The 18,352-nt window shown below is 35.2% G+C and overlaps 1 protein-coding gene across 2 annotated transcripts in view; it reads right to left on the reverse strand.

Annotated features, from left to right (window-relative positions):
• Positions 1-6,786: 6,786 nt before the first annotated feature.
• pard3ba (par-3 family cell polarity regulator beta a) overlaps positions 6,787-18,352 on the reverse strand; it is a 230,645-nt gene continuing 219,079 nt past the window's right edge. For both annotated transcript variants that reach the window (XM_051702158.1, XM_051702157.1), the window contains one exon: positions 6,787-8,685. In XM_051702158.1, coding sequence (XP_051558118.1) covers positions 8,310-8,685 — 376 coding nt within the window. In that variant the 3' untranslated portion in view covers positions 6,787-8,309. The remainder of the gene's footprint in view (positions 8,686-18,352) is intronic.

An 18,352-nucleotide genomic window follows, 5' to 3' on the forward strand; every position in this document is an offset into this window, starting at 1 on the left:
TTCTAGGATCCTTCAAAGAATACCATGGAATAACCGTCATGGTAATGTCCAAAAAGAATATGCTAATACCATAATACTTTTTTACAAGGGTTATAAGACCAAATACAAGGCTACATGCCAGTGCCTGGGGGAAAAATACCATACCCAACCCTAGTTGCGATACACTGAGTGTTAGATACACATTTCTTGGCTGGTGTCCATGGCTCTTAGCACTAAGCTAATAGGAACATTCCCTTTTATCATGATGCAGGAACCCGATACTGGGGCTGAAATGTGGGGCACGAGCAGCCCGCACTGCTCTGTCAACCAAAACACCTGGCATCACCTTTGAGCCGCCCTTTGAGCCGCCCCATGCCAGCCAGTCAGCTGAGCAAGGTCATTAGCTGTGTGTATAGAGTACTATAGATCTAAATTAAGCATAAAGTCAGTCTAAAGTAGTACGAGTTCTACTTGACCTTTACTTTTGATACCACAACATACACAGACAGTTTGCTGACTATGTTGTATTTGATTGTCAGCGAAGAACTACATACATTCTTCAACAGCAATGAACACTTTGAGGAGTGCATGTCCTCTTACTAAGACCTCAAAAAGCTAATTTATAAATTTAGGATAGAATATTATCAGTATTATTAATTTGCACTGAATAAATTTGCCAATTGAAAATAATAATATCCACCTTAAGAGATAATCTAAATAAAAGGAATTGTGCGATCACAATCCATGTACAGTGGCAATTCTAATGTATAAAGTCACAATTGCAAGAAATAGTCATATTTGCTAGATATAAAGTCACAATTCTGAGAAATAGTCGCAATTGGGACTTTATTTCTCGTCAGAATTGTGAGATATAAAGTCAAAATAACCTTTTTATTGATATTTTTTTATTTCATGATGGGATTAAAGTACAATAGTTTTACCCTTGAAACAGGAAGAATAAAAGCATTATTAGGGTCCGTTCACACCGAATGTGCATCCATACGTGCTGCTTTTCAACTGTTTTCCTATGCAAACGTGCTAGATGTCTTTGACCGTTGCGCTGTTGTGACTGCTTTGTCAGTGAGCGCATTTACATGCAGCGTTCTTACACTGATTATGTTTAATAAGCCGATAGCGTGTGGTCATGCAAAGGCGTTAAACAACTTTCCTTTATCGGTATATGGTCATAAACGGCTTAAGAATATACCGATCGAAACAGGTAGATTTTTGCCCATGTGTAAACACCTTTACCGGCATTCTTATCGGCATATCCAATGTACGCAAGTGTTGTGTGAATGCCTCTTCACAGTAATCAATATTCACCGTGATATGTCCTGGTGTCATGAATAAACCGTGAAAGGCTGTGATTCAAATAAATAAATAAACTGTCTGCATGTGCTGCGAACTTTAAAGTGATTGTGTGAAGCCAGCCGCCCCTCATTCACACAAAACTTCACATTATCGGCATCACATGTGATGTGCGTGTTGTAATAGATGACAGAGCAGAGCACACAATCAATGTGAAGCGAGCAGCACATGCAGACTATATATTTATATAATTAAATAGCAGCAAATTTGTTTTGTAGTTATCTCCAGTTTTATCAGTTAAAAGCAGGTTTGTCTTTGCATTATGCTTGTTAGCTCTAAAACAGGTGTGCTCTCATATCATGTCTGAAGCCACTTACATGCAGTATTTAAGGCAGGTGAATGGCAGGTCGGTGTGTTCTTCTGCAAATGTTCCAGCTGGTTCATTTAGGTGGTTTGGAGTCTTACTGGAGTCTCTTACGCAGTAATGGCGATTTAATGAAATAAGCGAAATCCACTTAACTGGCAAGATTAGCTTTGATATGAGCTTCGTAAATGAATGGAGGGGACATTATTGAAATAAATGAGTGATTACTGTGAAGGACAAGACAGAGGGATGAAATGTGCATTTCATTTTCATGGTGAGGTCATCAGGATTCAGGAGCTTTGAGGCCATTAAGGAATTCTGTTGGGATTTGCTTGACAATCGTCCCACCATAGGCATCATTTAGTTTAGTCATTGTGTGAGTTTAAATGTTTGAAAAAACATTGTCAGCATCATATTCAACACCTAAGTGTTCTGAACTTAAAGGGATAGTTCACTCAAAAATGAAAATTCTCTCATCATTTACACCCTCATGCCATCCCAGATGTGTATGACTTTCTTCTGGTGAACAAGTGAATGATGACCCAAACTTTGAAGCTCCAAAAAGCACAAAGGCAACATAATAGTAATTCATATGACTCCAGTGGTATAATCCATGTCTTCTGAAGATATATGATAAGAGTGGGTGAGTAACAGATCAATATTTAAGTCCTTTTTACTAAAAATCTCCACTTTCGATTTTCACATTCTTATTTTGTTTTCAGAATTCTTCATGCATATGACCTACTGGGCAGGGAAGATAATTTATAGTACCAAAGGACTTAAATATTGATCTGTTTTCCACCCACACCCATCACACTTCTGAAGATATGGATTTAACCAATGGAGTCTTAAGAATTATTTTTATGCTGCCTTTATGTAATTTTTGGAGCATCAAAATGTTGGTACCCATTCACTTGCATTGTGTGGACCTACAGAGCTGAAATATTCTTCTTAAACTCTTTATGTTCAGCAGAAGAAAGTAAGTCATACACATCTGGGACGGCAAGAGTGTAAGTGATGAGCTACTTTTTATTTTTGAGTGAACTATCCCTTTAAGTTAAAGGAGTCTATATTACATTTTTATAGCTGTTTATTTTTTACCTGAAAGTCCTGTTAAAATCTTAGTTTAGGTCTCTAGCACATTTTTCATCTACAGTTAAATCTGTGGAATTAAACAGGCTGTTTAACTTTAAGACTTTTATATGTTAATTACCTCTGTTATGATTGGCTAACCTCTTGGCATGCGAAGTCCATTGAATCAAGTTCACTTTGTCGTTCATTTAAAAATGAGAATTATGTCATCATTTACTCAACCTCATTTTGCTCCAAACCTGTATGAATTTCTTGGAATGCAAAAGCAGACTTTTGCAGACTGCTCTTTTCAATACAATGAAAGCATTCAGTGACAAAGTACAAAAAAGCACTAGGGATGTCAAAAGTCGATACTAAAATAAAAAAGATGTCACGATACGTGTTTCTGCAGTACCTGTAGTACCGAGCACAGACTCAATCTGATACTTGCACACTGTCTGACTGAGACATGCTCACACACAAATTTGATATATCTGGAAAAAATGAAAGTACAATTAATCAAATTCAAATCGTGAAATGTCCTGGTGTGATTAATAAATCGCAAGAGGCTGCGATTCAAATAAATAAACTGTCTGCATGTGCAGGGCGCTTTAAAGTGAGTGTGTGAAGCCAGCCGCTCCTACAAAAAAAAAAAGCAGGCATCTCACACGCTGTGCATGTTGAAATAGATGATAGAGCACAGGACAATGTCAAGTGCGCAGCACATGCAGACTATATATTTATAATTAAATCACAGCATTTGTGCTTAAACAATCACACTGGGCCATATAATCTGCTTTTCCAGAGGTGTGAAAGTACTGTCAAAAACACACAGAAATGGAAAAGCCACGTCAAAATAAAAGCTCGATTCAACTAGATGCGTGAAACTGATTCAATTTGAAATGTATTACAGCTGTGTAGTAAAATTTAAAATTAACTGTATTAATAATAACAGCAATAAAAAATTTATTTATAATAATAATAAAAATTAAAAAAAACAATGTTATGTTTTATATTATGCTGTGAGATTTTCACAGAAGCATTAATTTGATAAAAAAAAAAAAAAAAAAAAATCCAATCCATTTTTACTTGATTAAAGTTTTATTTATTTGATTAGACCCCATTTTGATGATGAAATGAAATGAAATTTTAAAACATGGAATTCAGAAAAAAACTGAATGGAAAACAGGATTTGGTAAAAAAATCAAACAGATTTCAGTAGGGCCCTATAAAAAAACAAAACTTAAAAGCAATGTTTACTTGAACAAAGGAAACATGCATTTGTTTGAATAAATGATACAAATTTTGTTAATTTACCTTTCTAAAAAGTCTAAAGGAGTTTGTTCAATGGCACATTACCCATTTTTGCTGTGGTATCAAAATTGGTATCAAGAATCATACAATTTTACTGGTGTCAGTACCAACTAATAAAATGTTGCTATCGTGACAACCCTAAAAAGCACTATAAAGTACCTATTAGTCCATACGTCTTGAGTGCTATACTTTAAGGGGCTGCTCACACCTAATGAATCCTTGCATTTAAAAAAGCTAGAAGCAGCACCATGAACAGAGGCAGGTGTCTCGCGATGCTGAAGTTCTTTTTAACTTGACACTGCGTCCAAAAAAAACGCAAGTCTTGCACATTTTTACATAGAAAAAACAACAACTAAAAAACAGCACGGATAGATGCAAAAATTTGCACGGCCCAAGTCTTTTGAAGCCATATGACAGCTTTTTGTAAGGAATAGACCATAATTTAAGTTGTTATTCACTAAAAATCTTGCCCTCCGCCACAGCTCTCAAATCAAACTTGCCACATAAATGGTGCCAATAGGTAATCGTTCAGTGCCTCATAACCAATCCAGACATGTGCTACTTTGGGTGAAATATACCTTTAAACTTATACACGGGTCTACATGGTGAACTTTTTTCATTAAAAAATCCACCACTGTCGCTATTGATTTCTCCATGGAATGAGGTCTTTTCCCTGAATAATTTGGATTAAACTGACAATCACAGAAAAGATTTCATCTAGTCACATTTGACCTACCTTTTGTTTGACGGTGCTCTTATAGTCTGTCTATTCACACCTAATGACTCTTTCTCTGTCATCCACTGGTTAATTATACTGAGGAAGTCTCTCCAGATTTATGCAAACACTTTAATGCCAAATTTCCTAATAAGCAAATTTTCCCAAATAGGTCAATTACGCCCTAATAACTCCATAGCTTAATTGGTAGAGGATAAATTAGTACTAATCAGCTGCAGTAATTATCAGTAATGTTAGATAAGTATGTTTGCTCAGTCATCACTAGAGTACATTTGATTATGGAGCTGTAAGACTGTACAAGAGAACAATGGACACAAAACACATTTGCAAAAAAAATCTAGAACATTTTTTTGGAATGCTTAAGTTGTTTACATTTAATATTTTTGTTAAAAAAAAAATTCCCTGCTTTAAAAAAATAATAATAATAATAAAGTATAAAAACAACAGACAACATTAATTCATGATATTTGATTTCACAACCAAGAATCTTGATTTTCACAAAAAAAAAAAAAAAAAAAAAAAAAAAATTTAAAACTTTTTTGAAAAAAAAAGAAAACTTTGTACAACTTTAGCCTTTTTCAATTTGTTGAATTACATATAAATCAACAAATTTACTAAGGTTAAAATTGCACAAAGTTTTGTCTCTTTTGTTAAAAAGTATCAAGATAAATGATTCATTTGCAGGCAGTTACAAAAAAAAATTCCATAAATCTATTCAAATCAAACTAAATTAAAATAAGCTGAACACAGTGGATTTTTCATTTAAAGAAAAATGTGATATCAAAAATACCTTAAACAAAAATCAACTTTTCGGTAACAAGACAAACACAAAATTGTCACACCAATTTAACCATACTCGCATATGCTTATAAAGTAAAAATCGTGCTAATTAAACGTACAAAACTTCATGTAATCTGTTCTCAGAGCTCTCATAAACAGAATAAAATATCAGACAGATCTCGCTGTTTTACGGTAAATTGCTTTATTTAGGCATCAAATTTCCATGTATGTGCAAAAACAAAGTGCCGTTCTGCAAAAAGTATGGAGTTCGATTTGAGCTGATTCTTGAGGGATCCTGTTTTGACTGGCAGTGCTTCTTCTAACTATCATAAACACAGATCATTTTACATACCAAGGACATCAGGGAGTCATGTTTTAAAGCACTGCTGATCCAACTACTACAAAGATTGTGCAATATGAGAGCACTGGGGAAATGCTGTTTTTAAGTATACTCAATCTAGGGGGCAGTGTTTCAAACGACACATCGCAGCGTTACGATAAAGACGAAAAGGGATGGTTACCAGCAATAGAGGAAAAACAAATAGCAATAATGTTAAAACATTGACAACAAAAGTTACAACACGGTGAGACTTTGACATGGGATCAGCTATTTGTCTAACCTTGTGTTCCGCCCGTTTCGTTGTTTTTGGGCCTCAGAACGGCCTTGGAAAGATAAACTGAGGGAGGTAGGTGTGGGAAAGAACATCTCTGAACCTCGCAAGGGAAACCACTCTTGAAAGTGTAGAGTTTCTTCATAGAATAAAAACAACTGCAAAGTTAATGGAGGGTTTTGGGATAACAGGAATCAGAAGTGAATAAAAAGTTAATCAAATTCAATAAAAATATAGAAAGAACCAAAATACAGTATCATTTCATAACCACAACCATGAGAAAACTGAATGTAAATTCCTCCACATTTAAAAACGTACCCAAGCTAGCATAAGGCACCCAAATATACTAATTAGCGAGATGCTCTGGAGAAAACCGTAAAGCAAGTAGGCATTTTTGGATAATATTGTAAGACAATGGATACATCAATGAAATAAGAGGTACAAATGGCCATACCAACAACAGTGGAATATCATCTACACATTTGTGTGGTATCATGAATTAAATACAAGCAAAACATACATATATACAAACCGTACAAGTGAATGCACAAACAGAACTGAGCCAAGTGTATACGGGTAATCAAACTGATGTTAAGAGAACTACTGTAAGTAATTCATGGATATAACATGCACATTCATACACATTTATTAAAAGGAGATATAGCTGACATCCAAAACAATGTATAAAATTGACTTATCTAGTTTACTTTAGAGTAACTTTATATTAACATAGCCAACTTTGCATATTTTTGACATCAGTCTAAGCAAGTGTTCAGATTGTTCAGATTGTTCCTTACAGTCTCCAAATGAGAAAGTTAAAAGAACTGGGACATCTGATACGAGGGGGAATCTCACAAAACCTGTCAAGAACACATCCGGGTCATATTTCACCCCAAAATTAAGACAAAATGTATTATATTTTGCTTAGAGAAAATAACGCCTATTTTTTATGAATATTAAGATGTTTTACATTGACATTATTTTTATGACAATTAAGCACATTTATCCCCATTTCTTATTACCGTAGTTGTATTAAAATAAAAATTATAATAATTAAAAAAAAATTCTTAGTACTGCAATGTAAAAAAAAAAAAAAGATTTATTCAAACTAAGTGTTTATACATGATGGTAATATTTATTGTAATGCCTTTGAGTTATGCTGATTAAAAAATAATAATAATGAAATAAAATAAAAAAGTTAAAAATGACTGCATTACAGTAAAGAGAATCTAATGAGAATCACTATTTAGAATAATAATAAAATAAAAAAATCTCAAAAGTAATGTGATAAAGTGGCAATGTTAATTTCGTGCAAAAATGTGTTTGATTATAATAAAAAATGTTTTTTAGAACCATAAAGATTTTTTGCATTCTACATTATTTTCATGACAATTAAGCACCCCCACACCACCACCCCCTTTTTTTTTTTAACTGTAATGCAAAAAAATAAAATACAAATAAAATAAAAATATAATTTCAATGCAAAAAAGTAATCGTATATTTAAATCGTTAAGTATTTATACATCATGGTAGTATGTATTGTACTGCCTTTAAGTTACGCTGATTGAAAACAAATAATTAATAGTAATTTTTTTTTTTTTGCACAGTAATACAGTAAAAAAATATTGTGAAAAAATGAGAATGAAATGAGTAAATCATCTGCATGCATAATGGTAATGATAATGTGCTTAAATGTAATAAAAACAGTCACAATGTAAAGAAAATCATTAGGAGTTTTTTGCATTGTGGCTACTTTCATGACAACCAAGCAAATTTCCCCCAATTCTCATTACCGTAATACAAAAAAATCAAATACTTATTACTGCAAAGTGAGAAAATATATTTGTTGTACAGCCTTTAAGTTACACTGATTAAAAATAATAATAATAATAAAAAATAATAATAATAATAATAAAAATATATATATATATTACAGTACTAGAATTACAAAACAAAAAAAACCTCAAAAGACATTAAGGTAATGACAATTTTGAGCAAGAATTTGCCTTTAAATCATGAAATACAAATGGTTATAATATAGCCATTATTAACTTTATGCAAAATATATATTTTTATTTTATTGATTTTGGGCTGAAATGTGACTTGGACATGTTCTCGTGAAAACACAAACCTAATTCTTCCTTTTCTAGACAGCACCAATCATGGGGTTCTTCTGTCGGGGGTCTTGGTATTGTTCATCGCTGTACGCCCCATAGCGATCAGGACTCGCCGTCCGATAGTTCCCCTGATTTAACGTTTCATATCGCGGTGGTCCTCTGGCACCAGGATTGGGCGAGGGAGGGACATCCTGTCTCAGAGGACCCCTCTGTGGCACTTGAGGGGAGGGGTATGTACCACTGGCACCCTCTGTGTGTCTGGGTACAGGTAAACGGGGCGAGCGCAGAGGATAGTTGTCTTGATAGCCCGCTTGATTTGGATACTCATAAGTGGGGTTTGGGTAACTGGCCAGATCTCTCTGTTTGGCCCAGTTCTGGTTCGGGTAGTCCTCCACTGGCATTCTCCTGGAAAATAGATAACATTTATATAAAATAAGTTTATATTTTAGGTGCATTTTCTGACCATTTAAAACAACCTTTTTGCCTTCATTAGATCATTTCAAATGAACAACTTCATTTTTAAAAATGCAAATATTTCATGTAATTGAATTAATATGAAGTCATAAAGATGGCATGCAAAATAATGATCAAAATGTGCTTAAAAAGCATGTCACACCACATGAAATTTCTCCAAGTATGTCATGTCAGCTACCTATTTATAAGCTTTAATATTTTCAAGGTCATTCCCTACATTGTTTATCCGAGGGTTGCATCCGTCTTATGTCCATCAAGCTCAATGTTGCCTTTAAAAAAATAACAACTCGGGTTCGCGGGCAACCTTTATGTCAAAACCTGTGCTATACAGCACAACACTTTATAACATGTGTGAAGCCTTCATGCGAGCAGTGTTTGATGTTTAATATAGCTCACTCCAAAGCGTGAGTAGTCTGTTCACTATTTCACCTGTCAAAGTTAGTTACAAACAGAAAGGGTGTGTGTGTGTGTGGGGGGTGTGTGTGTGTGTGTGTGTGTGTGTGTGTGTGTGTGTGTGAAGATTGCACACTCCACTGTGAGATTTTGTAGGTGTGTGTGTGTGGGTATTATCCATCAGCAGAGTTTGTAATGTGTCTGTCAGCTCTGACCACCCAAGAACTGAACACTGTGTGTGTGTGTGTGTGTGTGTGTGTGTGTGTTAACTGTTGAAGACGGATAAAGGCCAAACACAGCCAGACTGAAGACTCCGGACTAATATTACAAAGTGACTATTGTGGTTTCATTTTGTTCTTTCAGAGCGGCTCTATTGACAGGGCTCATAATTCAAATGCTCCTATGAAGAGCAATACAATGTTTACAGTAAACTAATGGTTAATTATTGCAGGTGGATTAAACAGGAATGAACATTTGTGAGACCTCAGGGAATATATCCTTGAAGATCTACTACAGTTAAAAATCTGTGATTGTAATCTTTTCCAGTGCGCTTGTATGGGTTATTTGCAGCAAACTTGTAGCACTTTTGTGGCAAATTTATGACAATGTTCACTAGAAGTTTGCCACAGGAAATATTTTTTAATGGGCAACTAAACTGGTTTAACGTTTATAAATGTAAAGATGTGCCAATGAACCTCAGACTACAATAAATACTTGTACAAAATGCCTTATAAAGAGGATTTGACTTGATCTATAGATCAATTTAAGCTATAATATAGGGCATTTTAAATATTAAATACCTCATTTATGCTCAAATATATGATATGCAACTCTGTGGTTTTGATTCAGGATTTTGATTTGGGATTTTACAGATTTTACAATGCATTCTGAGATGATATTCTTCTCAACATAATTGTACAGGGCGGTTATCTGAGTTACCATAGACTTTGTCAGTTCAAACCAGTCTGGCCATTCTCTGTTGACCTCTCTCATCAACAAGGCATTTCCATCCACAGAACTGCCGCTCACTGGATGTTTTTTGTTTTTGGCACCATTCTGAGTAAATTCTACAGACTGTGTGCATGAAAATCCCAGGAGATCAGCAGTTACAGAAATACTCAAACCAGCACATCTGGCACCAACACAAAGTCTATGGTAACTCAGATAACTGCTCTGTACAATTGTGGTGAGAAGAATGTCATCTCAGAATGCTATTCTGAGATGCGGGTTGGCGTTTTTTTGGCGGCACGAGGGGGATCTAAACAATATTAGGCAGGTGGTTTTAATGTTGCGGCTGATCGGTGTATATATAATGTAGTCATAGGGCTGTAATTCCTTTCACACTGCAAAAGTTTGTTCATGGTTTTTCAGGATGAGGGCATGTTAAGCAACCTGTCCATGCCTCGTTTGGCTAGTTTCTACCCAGTGACAGATGAATTTACACCAAAATATCATAGATATTAACCCGACGTCAGCAATAAAAGATATGTGAAGCATTTTCTCCTCCCTTTTGAAATTGAATATTTATTCATTTATTTTTGCTATCCTAAAAGCATGATTATTTGTTTTGCATTTAGCATTCTCTCTGCAACCCTATCACAACAGACCTGCAACCTATTTTTGGGTCACGACCTCATATACAGTAGAATTTATATTCTATACCCAATTTACACTAAAATGTATAATACATATCCCATTTAATCTTGAATAAATGCTATATACTTCACATATACTAAAACTGTACTGTGATGTATACTCTTGAACATATGATATATGTCTCATTTACACTATTATACTCCATTTACACTAGACTGTGAGATAAATACAGGGCTTCATGCTTGATTAGCCATAAGAATAAATGCTGTGTGTTATATACTGTGTGCTGGCAGCTGAGGATTAAACCAAGCTTAAACACACACACACACACACACACACACTCAGCATCTCCACTGGGACAGACACAAAACTAGTGTGAGCAAGCTCACAGCATCTGTACCCTACAACTGACCCTGTGATACAGTGACCCAGAGTAAGCCCAGAGGCTTTGGGTCACAACTGAGTGAGCTGTGTGTGTGTGTGTGTGTATGGCCAGATGTGTGTGTCGGTAATTGTGTATGTGTTTGTGAGAGAGGTAATGAATAAGTACTTGTATGAGATAAAGAGGGAAAGCATGTGTTTACATATGAAAAATCACTCTGAACGTGTAGTTTGTGAAGCTACAAGCTTCTGGTGAAGTACTTTAAACATAGTCAAACTACTCTTGTGAAAACGTAGTTTGCAACACTATACATAACTAACAAAACGTAGCTAACTACATTTGAGTTACATAAGGAGGGCAACATCTATTAAATAATATAATTATCAGATTAAGTAATCCGATTACAAAGAGCAGCATTTACACGGCACAAAAATCAACTGGGATATTATTTAGGATAACGGCATCAAACCTGATAAACTTTTAAAAATAAACTTCCACTAAACACAACCAATAAAAAAACAAACTAAAAAAAACAAAAGCACTGCATCAAAAACAGTGATAATAAAACAAAAAACTAAAATGGCAACAAAAACAGTGATAAAAACAAACCTGCATTGAAAACATAGTAATGAAACAAAAACAAATAAATAATTAAATCCTACATTGAAAACTGTGATAATAAAAAAAACAACAAAAAAAAAACCCTGCTTCGAAAACAGTGAAAAAAATTAATAAAAAAAAACAAGAACATAGTAATACTAAAGAAAAACAAACAAACAAAAAAAAAAACTCGAAAATGTAATGATATACAGCAGTATTTTAATATATATATATATATTATATATAATTGTTTTTTTTTTTTTTTTTACACATTCGTCAAAATGAACCCTCCAAATCACTGAAATGATTTGGGCTTCCCAATGCTAATTGAGGCTTTCTCGTAGAGCTCATTTTTGTTTTGTTGTTGTTGATGTATTATTTTTATTGAATTTAATTAAAATTATTGAATACATATCTGTTGATTGATCATCGTCTTTGATTGCTCAGATGTTACACTGAACACGATATAATGTGAAATAAAAAAATTGAATAAAAAAAAAAAAAAATCACATTACACTGCTATTTAAAAAAAAAAAAAAAAAGTACACTATTTTTGGAAACAGCTGAGCTACTTTAAAGCAACTGAAAAATAACTCACTTTGTCTGCCATTTGTCTGTGAAACAGACAGCCCCGCCCCAAATTCACATTATTGGTCGAGACAATGTTAATGGGTTGGAGTGATAACGTTGCTACGAAGAGAGCAATCATTTTAGTTAAGTTACACTTTTTGTAACTTTAGTTAACAGGCTTACTTATAGTTGTCTCTGTATATTAAGCTGGGGTAGGAAAACATATTTTAACATTACACACTTTACCTTTATGTTAGTAGCATTGCTACTTTTAGTTAGTGGTGAGATCAAAACTGTTTTAACAAAGTGACACAAACTGTTATGGTAAAGGTCATGTTTGTAAGTGTTATTGCAGCATAAATGCTTATTTGAACAACTGCAGGTCAAAGTGTCTTTCAATTCACATTTATAATGTGTCATTTTGAGCGTGTTTGAAAGTGAGCATGTGTTTGAGTGTGGAACAGAAAACAAAGCATAAGGTAGGTGGTGTGACTTAATATACATGAGTAAAAACAAAGTAATGACAAGTCCTGCAATCCATCTCACACACCACCACCAATCAACAACCCGAACCTCGGAGAACCGCATGTGTGTGAGCCGTCCACTAAAATATTTTCCGTCTTACGACAAGGGAGGAATTCGTTCGCATGAGCTTTCTGCACCTGCCCAAGACGTTCGGAAGGAAATTCTTCTGTTGGCTCCTAATTTGACCTCGACTCTTGTGTCCTCCCCTAGAGACACACACACATACAATGCCAAACAGCTGGTGGGTGAGGGGGTAACAAAGGAGGGTGTGTTGAATTGTAAGTAACAGGATGGACTGGTGAGCAGTCAATGAGTGATAATAGATTAACGGATTGACTCAGAGTTTATTGTTTAGCAATGTGCTAAACAATAAACCACAATAACAAGATCAGGAAACTATAGTATGTTGGTACAGTATGTGTGTCTGTATATACGTTAGACAGACAGGCACACCATGTATACAGTCAGACAGCTTGATAGACAGACAGACAGAAAGATAGACATACAGACACAAACAAGACAGACAGACAGATAGACAGACAGACAGAAAGCTTGATAGACCGACAGCTTGACAGACAGACAGAAAGCTTGATAGACCGACAGCTTGACAGACAGACAGTCTATCTATATAATCAGATAGATAGATAGATAGATAGATAGATAGATAGACAGACGGACGGACGGACAGCCAGACAGACAGAATGATACAGAGACTGACTGATAGACAGACGATGACAGATAGATATTCCATCTATCCATCTGAACTGACAGACAGACAGACAGTCTATCTATATAATCAGATAGATAGATAGATAGATAGATAGACAGACGGACGGACGGACAGCCAGACAGACAGAATGATACAGAGACTGACTGACAGACAGACGATGACAGATAGATATTCCATCTATCCATCTGAACTGACAGACAGACAGACAGACAGACATTCTATCTATATAATAAGACAGACATACAGACACATACACAGATAGACAGACTGACACAGACAGACAGACAGGCAGACAGTCTATCTATATAATCAGACAGACATACACAGATAGATAGATACACAGACAGACAGACAGACTGACAATCTATATAATCAGACAGACATACAGACACATACACAGATAGATACACAGACAGACAGACAATCTATATAATCAGACAGACATACAGACACAAACAAGACAGACAGACAGACAGATAGACAGACAGATACAGTAGATAGGTAGACAGACAGAAAGCTTGATAGACCGACAGCTTGACAGACAGACAGTCTATCTATATAATCAGATAGACAGACAGACAGACGGACGGACGGACAGCCAGACAGACAGAATGATACACAGACTGACTGACAGACATACGATGACAGATAGATATTCCATCTATCCATCTGAACTGACAGACAGACAGACATTCTATCTATATAATAAGACAGACATACAGACACATACACAGATAGACAGACTGACAGTCTATCTATATAATCAGACAGACATACAGACACATACACAGATAGATAGATACACAGACAGACAGACAGACAGACAATCTATATAATCAGACAGACATACAGACACATACACAGATAGATACACAGACAGACAGACAATCTATATAATCAGACAGACATACAGACACATACACAGATAGATACACATATAGATGGACAGACAAGACAGAAATACAGTCTATCAATATAATCAGACAGACAGACAGACAGAGATATACTGTAGCTGGATGGATGAACAGACAGAGAGACAGACAGACAGACAGAGAGACAGTCAATCTAGTCTGTCAATCTATAGCCCATTATGTACAGTATATAGAATTTACACATTACATTTATGGCACCAGTTCTAGACATTACTGCCGCAAGGAAAACATGAGCTGATGCAGGCAGAGAGCAAAATACCAGTTTCATTTCCAAACACTGATTTCATTACGGCTTCTGCGTTTCAAGGCAAACAATGTTAAAACAGAATACAGTCACTGTGCTTTATTTACTTGGAAGCGAAACGGCAGCCGCAGCCAAAATGCAATAATAAGCTGAGAGAGATGTCACGAGAGAATGAAAAGAAGTCAGTGTGATTTCTGTTGCCAAAATGAACAAAGAAAACCACACTCTTTTGTGATCATCTCAAACAAAAAATCCTTTATATCAAGGCAGTACCTCGCCATCTTAAATAAAGTAATACTTTTAAATCATAATTTCACTGCATGATCTCTAGTCGATTTGAATGTTCTCAGGAGTGCTGCTTTTATTGGCAGTCGCACAACTGGTGGCTTTTTTGAGTATGGCTCTCCTGGCAGTTTCAGCTATATGGAGCCATCTCTTTCATTTAAATAAATGCTTGTGGTTTCAGAAACTATCAGTTTTGATGTGCTGTAATGTCAAACACATGCTGAGATGTAAACAGTCCTTAGTGGATTCTGTAATGACCCTCTGTTTGCACGACCGTAGTGTTGTGAGACCTCCTGCGTTTGTTCAATCTTTATCCAATCAAATGAAGCTTAAGACTAAGGCCGATTAGCTGGTGAGTCTGGTAGAGATGAGCTCTTCACCTCTTACTGAGGTAAAATGTTCACAGAAATGATTCTTTTGTATGCAAATGCCTTGAACTAAGAAGCAAAGCATTTATAAAGTTTATTATTATAATAAACTTAACTTTTTTTATGTTCTCAAGTAGTTTCGGAAGAGGGTTTAGGAAAAGAAGAAAGCAAGACCCTTCTCCCTATGGCAGAAGCCTGTTGGATATGTTTGATGTAGTCCAGTAGGATATAAATTAAATCCACTGAGCCACAACAAGTGTAATGCAATGAAACCTAACAAAGAGAACTTTAAGAAATTAAACGCAACGAAACATAGCATGAAATAAAAGATTTTAAAATGCAGTGAAATGCAAAAAAAAAATTACTACAAAAAGTAACAATGATAAGTAGAGTAAGTGTAGCACAATGAAACACAACAAAACATAATGAAATGCAAATAATGAAGTGTAAATAGAAGGAAACTTTCCAAAAAGAAAAAGTGTAGCACAATGGAATGCAAGAAAAAGAAGAAAAAAAAAAGCAGAAATAATGAAAAGAAACAAAGGAGAACGGAACTATTACAGAAGAAACAAAATATAATGTACAGACAAGGCAATTTTAAGAAACATGACGTAACGCAAACAATGACGGAACATAGCACAATGAAACGCAACCGAAAGTAATAAAATGAAAATAAATAAAAGAAACGTAAAGAGAATAAAACTTTGCGGTAAGAAACTAAAAATAACAAACAGAACAATACTTTCCGAAAAAACAAAAAGAGTAGCACAATGAAATGCAACAAAAGGCAATTAAAAGAAACATAAAGAGAACTAAACCTTTCAAAAAGAAACAACATATAATGTAAACAGAAAGCTACTTAAAGAAGAAATATAGCGTAACGCAAACAATGACGGAATGTAGCACAATGTAACTCAACAAAATGTAATGAAGCAAAAAGACAAAAGAAACACAGAGAATGAAACTTCTCTAAAAGAAACAAAGCATAGCACATTAAAACACAACAAAATATAACTAAACAAATATATTTAACTTAGAGTACAAACAATTCTGAAAAGATACAAAGCATAGCACAATGAAATGCAAAAAAAATTAACAAAATGAAAATAACGAAAAGATCGTAAAGGGAACAAACTTTTCGAAAAGAAACTAAATGCAACAGAGAACAAAACGTTTATTTATTTATTTATTTTATTTCCCCCCTTTTTCACTCAATTTGGAATGCCCAATTCCCAGTGAGCTTTTAAGTCCTCATGGTTGCGTAGTGATTCGCCTCAATCCGGGTGGCGGAGGACGAATCCCAGTTGCCTCCGCGTCTGAGACCATCAACCCGCTTGTTGAGCGCATTGCCATGGAGATATAGAGCGTGTGGAGGCTTCACGCCATCCACCGCGGCATCTGCGCTCAATTCACCACGCGCCCCACCGAGAACGAACCACATTATAGCGACCAACGAGGGAGTTACCCCATGTGACTCTTCCCTCCCTAGCAACCAGGCCAATTTGGTTGCTTAGGAGACCTGGCTGGAGCCACGAACAAAACGTTTTTTAAAAGAAACAAAATATAATGTAAACAGAAGGCAATTTTAAATAGAAAACATAACGTAACGCAAACAATGATGGAACGTTACCAAACAAAATGTAAAGAACGAAATTAATTTACAAAACAAATGTAACAATTAAAATAAACTTAAATGAAACAAAATTAAATGAACAGAATAGAAACCTAGTTTAATCCACTTGTAATCCAGGATTAGATTTTATTTAATAACGACCATCTAAACTACCCAACCAGGAGACTCAGTGAGGCTGCTGTATGATAGTTCCTACAGATGAACACAGGACAAAACTGATCTCTGAGGCAAGAGTAATGACACACTGTTTGAAATGATCAATTGCAGCCTTGAGCAACTTTTCGTAAAAAGACAAAAACAAGCATTTTTGCTTTGACTGCATCACACACTCATTCACACAGAGTGCGAGAGGGAGAGAGAGAGAGAGAGAGAGAGAGAAGTAGTGAGCAGGGAAATATATGCTAATGTATCACAGCGCAGTCATTTGAAAGGAAATGGGCCTGAATGAGCAGCCCGAGGGAACTACAGCACAAAGTTCAACGCTGAAAAATGTATTTCATTTCATTTAAATAGTCCTCTCATATGAATATATCGCAACTGTGGAGCCGCACTGCTGCTCCAGGGAGAGCTGGAAGTCGCAGGAGGGCTGAGGTGGGAGTTTATTTTTTGGGGGAGAAAAAATCAAAACAAGATGGGGAGCGCAAGAGAAGTGAAAATAAATGATTTTATGAGAAAGAAAAACTTTAGTCCAACTTGCTCTGATGTCTCAGTGGAACACATGTAAGTGTTAAAGGCCCTATAAATTTATTTTACAGTTCTAGATTCAAGAAGATATACTATGATGTGGAGTTGGGATGATTTCAAAGGACTAAAAAAGTCCAAATCTAGATTCACTGTCACAAATAACTACAGTTTAAACTACCTTATGATGAAAGTGCACTGAGGGTCACCTTAAAAAGGTACAGTGGTAGTACCATGGTAGAAAGATGGTATGAGATGGTAATACCATGGTATTTGATTACCATATAATTACCATAAAATCCTATGGCATTTACATGACAGTGTAACCAAGGTAGAATGTCTAAAAATAAAATAAAATAAAAAACGCACACACTAATACAATGGTACTTTGAAATATACAACCACGGTACTGAATGATTACCATAGTCATACACCCTGGTATTTACATCGTACTCAAAGGTACTCCATTATAATGTAATGTGTACAGAACTTAACATAAGATTTTTTTTAAATAAACAAAATGCAATGAAACAAAATCTAAAGAGAACTAAACATTTAAAAAAGAAATGAAATGCAACAAAATGTAACATAACAAATTGTAATGTAGTGACATGAAATGTTAATAAAAGCATTTATTGAAACCTAGCTGCAAAAACGCC

This window comes from Myxocyprinus asiaticus, chromosome 7 (assembly GCF_019703515.2).
Source record: "Myxocyprinus asiaticus isolate MX2 ecotype Aquarium Trade chromosome 7, UBuf_Myxa_2, whole genome shotgun sequence".
NCBI lineage: Eukaryota > Metazoa > Chordata > Actinopteri > Cypriniformes > Catostomidae > Myxocyprinus > Myxocyprinus asiaticus.